Raw genomic sequence first — 3,454 nt, 5'->3', positions numbered from 1 at the left:
GAGAGGGGAGAGGTCCTCGGCCGACTGAAAAGAAAAGCTTGGTTCACCTCAAAACGGAGGGGGGCCGGGGGGGGGGGGACGCTGCCGGACCGGGGAGCCTAGGGGGCCTGGAGCCCAGGAGGCCTGCTCCCCGCAGTCCCCAGTGGAAGACAGGCCCTTCACACTGCTGGCCCAGCGCCTCTTCTCCAGGCCTGAGCCCGGCCACCGCAGGAAGGAACAGTGACCCTCCCTCCCTCCCGGAGCTGCCGGCACCTGCGGCGATGGCGCCCACCATGGGCTGCACCGTGAGGCCGAAGGGGGTAGTTCCAGGTGCCGATGATGAGGACCACGCCCAGCGCTCCGAGTGGATGTAGCACTCATCCTGCTGGGTTTGGGCCGTCTTCTCCGCGGGCTCGTCCAGAACCCACTCGGGGAGCTTCTTGATTATGTACTCGATCTCCTCCAGGCAGTAAACCAGCTCCTCGTGGTACGAGTTCCACTCGTTCTGCGGGGAGAGGCTCCCGTGAGGCCCAGCCCAGAGCGCTGAGCGGGTTACCGGGCGCTGTGGGTCCTGGCTCGCGGCTCCCGAGCTTTGTGACCCTGACCGACCTGCTACCCTTTCCTAACCTCAATCTCCCAATCTGCAAAATAGGAGCATGATCTGGGACTCCTAGCCGGGCTGCTCAACTTGCGGGGTGAGGGGGGCCATTCACCACAGTCTCCCCGGCTGAGGGGAGCCAGGGAGCGGGTGGGGTCTGCGAGAGCCCATCTGCAGGTGTGGGCACAGGTGTAAGTGCCTGAAGGGGGCGCCCCTCGGGGGAGTGGGGTGGGTGGGGGCGCCCCTGGGGGAGGAGTGGGGTGCGTGGGGGCGCCCCTCGGGGAGTGGGGGGCGCACCCTGTGGAGGTCGGCGGCCAGCGCGCCCGCGATGTCCTTCTCGCGCTCCTTGATCATGCGCCGCAGCGCCTCCAGCTGCTGGATGCGGAACTGCAGGGGGCGCGTGCGGCCCGAGTCGAAGGCGGCCCGGGCGCGCTGCACGACGGCGCTGATGGTGCTCATGGTGCTCATGGTGCTCCCGGTGCTCACGGTGCCTGCGGGGACGGAGACGGCGCCTTGGGGCGGGCAGGGCACGGCGGCACCCTGCTCCCCCGCCGGCCCTGGGCCCTGGCCGCGGGCGGCCCCCTGCCTGCCCCTCCCTGTCAGTTTAGGGGAAGGGGGCGCCCTCCCGGGAGCGCCGGGGAGAGGACCTTCTTTTGCCTTCGCAGCCCCGACCCGGACGCTGGCCCCTCTGCCCCCCGATCGCGCGGAGAAAGCGCCCCCCTCGCTGCAGTGAGGCCGGGAGTGGCGCCGTGGACCCCGAGTCCAGTGGCTGCTGGCGGTTCAGCAGAGGCGGGGCAGGCCCTCCCCGGCCTCCCGGTCCCTCCGGCCGCTGGGGAAGCCCGTGCGGCACCGGGCGAGCTCCAGCTCCGCACCCACCGGCCACTCCGCACCCCGCGGGTTTGAGGGCCCAGAGCCGCTGGCCGGCCGCTCGCTGGTTAGAGCGGCGGCGGGGCGGGCTGCAGGGTCTCGGGTGCGATTCCCAGCCTCGGGCACCCGTCGGGGTTGCAGGCTTGCTCCCAGCCCATACGGGGCGGCCAATCTGTGTGTCTCACATGTTGTCTGTGCGTGTCTCCCCCTCTCACTCTCTAAAAACCAATGGGAAACGCATCCTCGGCCCAGCTGCCCGGCACAGCCACCGGCCACCGGCCGCCCCAGCGGAGCCCCCAAAGGCAGGCCCGGCCGTGCGGGTCCCCTTCAGGGGCGACAGCATCGCAGCGTTTCCAAGCTTCCCGGTAAGAAAGCGCATCCGCCGTTTATAACAGAGACGCTGGCAGCGCCCTAAGCGTTCATGTCTCTCGGTGGGAGAATCCGCCTGTTTCCCAAAAGGGGCGGGAAGCAAGGATCCAATGACCGTCCCCCCCCCCCCTTCCTCTCTCTAAAAGTCAATTTTTAAAATAGTTTAAATAAAAATAAAAGGGCTCTGCTGCCCCTGTGTGATGGCGGAGGCGGGGCAGGGAGGCGGAGCGAGTGCTTCGCACCTTCATAAAGCGCGCTGTGCCCTGCGCCCCCACGAGGGCTCAGAGGAAAGCAGGTTGCAGGCGGGGTGCGCGAGGTGTGCGCTGTGCACACGCAGGAGAAGGCCCGGGGCAGCCCCCAGGGTGACGGCGGTGGGGGGGACTTAGAGGGGGTCTCTGTCCTCATCTTCTGTGGCGCTAAACTTGTGTGCAATGAACTTGCATCTATTTAAAATATTTGTTAACACAATGAGATATGTCACCTTACACCTGCCAGAATGGCTACCATCAATAAGTCAACAAACAAGTGCTGGTGAGGATGTGGAGAAAAGGGAACTCCGTGCACGGCTGGTGGGAATGAGACTGGTGCAGCCACTATGGAAGACAGTATGGAGTTTCCTCAGAAAGTTAAATATGGAACTCCCATTTGACCCAGTGATCCCACTTCCAGGAATATATCCCAAGAAACCAGAAACACCAATCAGAAAGGATATATGCACCCATATGTTCACTGCAGCACAATTTACAATAGCTAAGGTCTGGAAACAGCCCAAGTGCCCATCAGCAGATGAATGGATAAAAAGGCTGTGGTACATGTACACCATGGAATACTATGCAGCAGTAAAAAAGGATCTCTTACCCTTTGAGACAGCATGGAGGGACCTGGAGAGCATTATACTAAGCGAAATAAATCAGAGAAAGACAAGTACCATGTGATCTCACTCATATGGGGAATCTAACAAACAAAATAAACTGATGAACAAAATAGAAACAGAGGCATGAATACAGCTGCCAGAGGGGAGAGGGAGGAGAGGACTGGATGAAAGAAGGTGACGGGATTAGCAAAGAACCTGTACGCATACCCATAGACAGACAACAGAGGCCAGGGGAAGGGGGCAGGTGGGCAAAGGGGGTGGGGGAATGGGGACATCTGTAATAGTGTCAACAATAAAAATTAAAAATAAAATATTTGGCTGAACCGGTTTGGCTCAGTGGATAGAGCGTCGGCCTGCGGACTCAAGGGTCCCAGGTTCGATTCCGGTCAAGGGCATGTACCTTGGTTGCGGGCACGTCCCCACTGGGGGATGTGCAGGAGGCAGCTGGTCGATCTCTCTCATCGATGTTTCTAACTCTCTATCCCTCTCCCTTCTTCTCTGTAAAAAATCAATAAAATATATTTTAAAAAAAATAAAATAAAATATTTGTTAACCTTCTGAATAAAGCTGATCGGTACTGCTCATGGCAGAAAACGCAAAAGAGACAAAAGGGGTCACAGAGAAGTCAGCTCCCTCTCCCTCAGCAGCTCCTGCTGTCCCCCCAGAGCTTCCCCCCCACTTCAGACATCGGCGTCACTTCTAACATCAGAAAAAAGGTAAAGAAACGAGCCCGCTATATTATTGTTATATTCCTTTTTCCAAAAATT

General features: G+C 60.0%; 1 protein-coding gene across 1 annotated transcript in view; it reads right to left on the bottom strand.

The window, feature by feature from the left end:
• LOC102440748 (aldehyde dehydrogenase, dimeric NADP-preferring) overlaps positions 1 to 3,454 on the bottom strand; it is a 6,887-nt gene that overhangs the window by 1,845 nt on the left and 1,588 nt on the right. Inside the window, 4 exon segments of the mRNA XM_014466759.2 lie at positions 253 to 298; positions 300 to 337; positions 340 to 484; positions 875 to 1,068. Of these exon segments, the coding sequence (XP_014322245.1) occupies positions 253 to 298; positions 300 to 337; positions 340 to 484; positions 875 to 1,045 (400 nt within the window). The 5' untranslated portion in view covers positions 1,046 to 1,068.

Source organism: Myotis lucifugus, unplaced genomic scaffold (genome assembly GCF_000147115.1).
Source record: "Myotis lucifugus unplaced genomic scaffold, Myoluc2.0 scaffold_355, whole genome shotgun sequence".
Taxonomy (NCBI): Eukaryota; Metazoa; Chordata; class Mammalia; order Chiroptera; family Vespertilionidae; genus Myotis; species Myotis lucifugus.
Note: the sequence above shows the minus strand (reverse complement) of the source record. Positions and strands in the feature narration are given on the sequence as shown.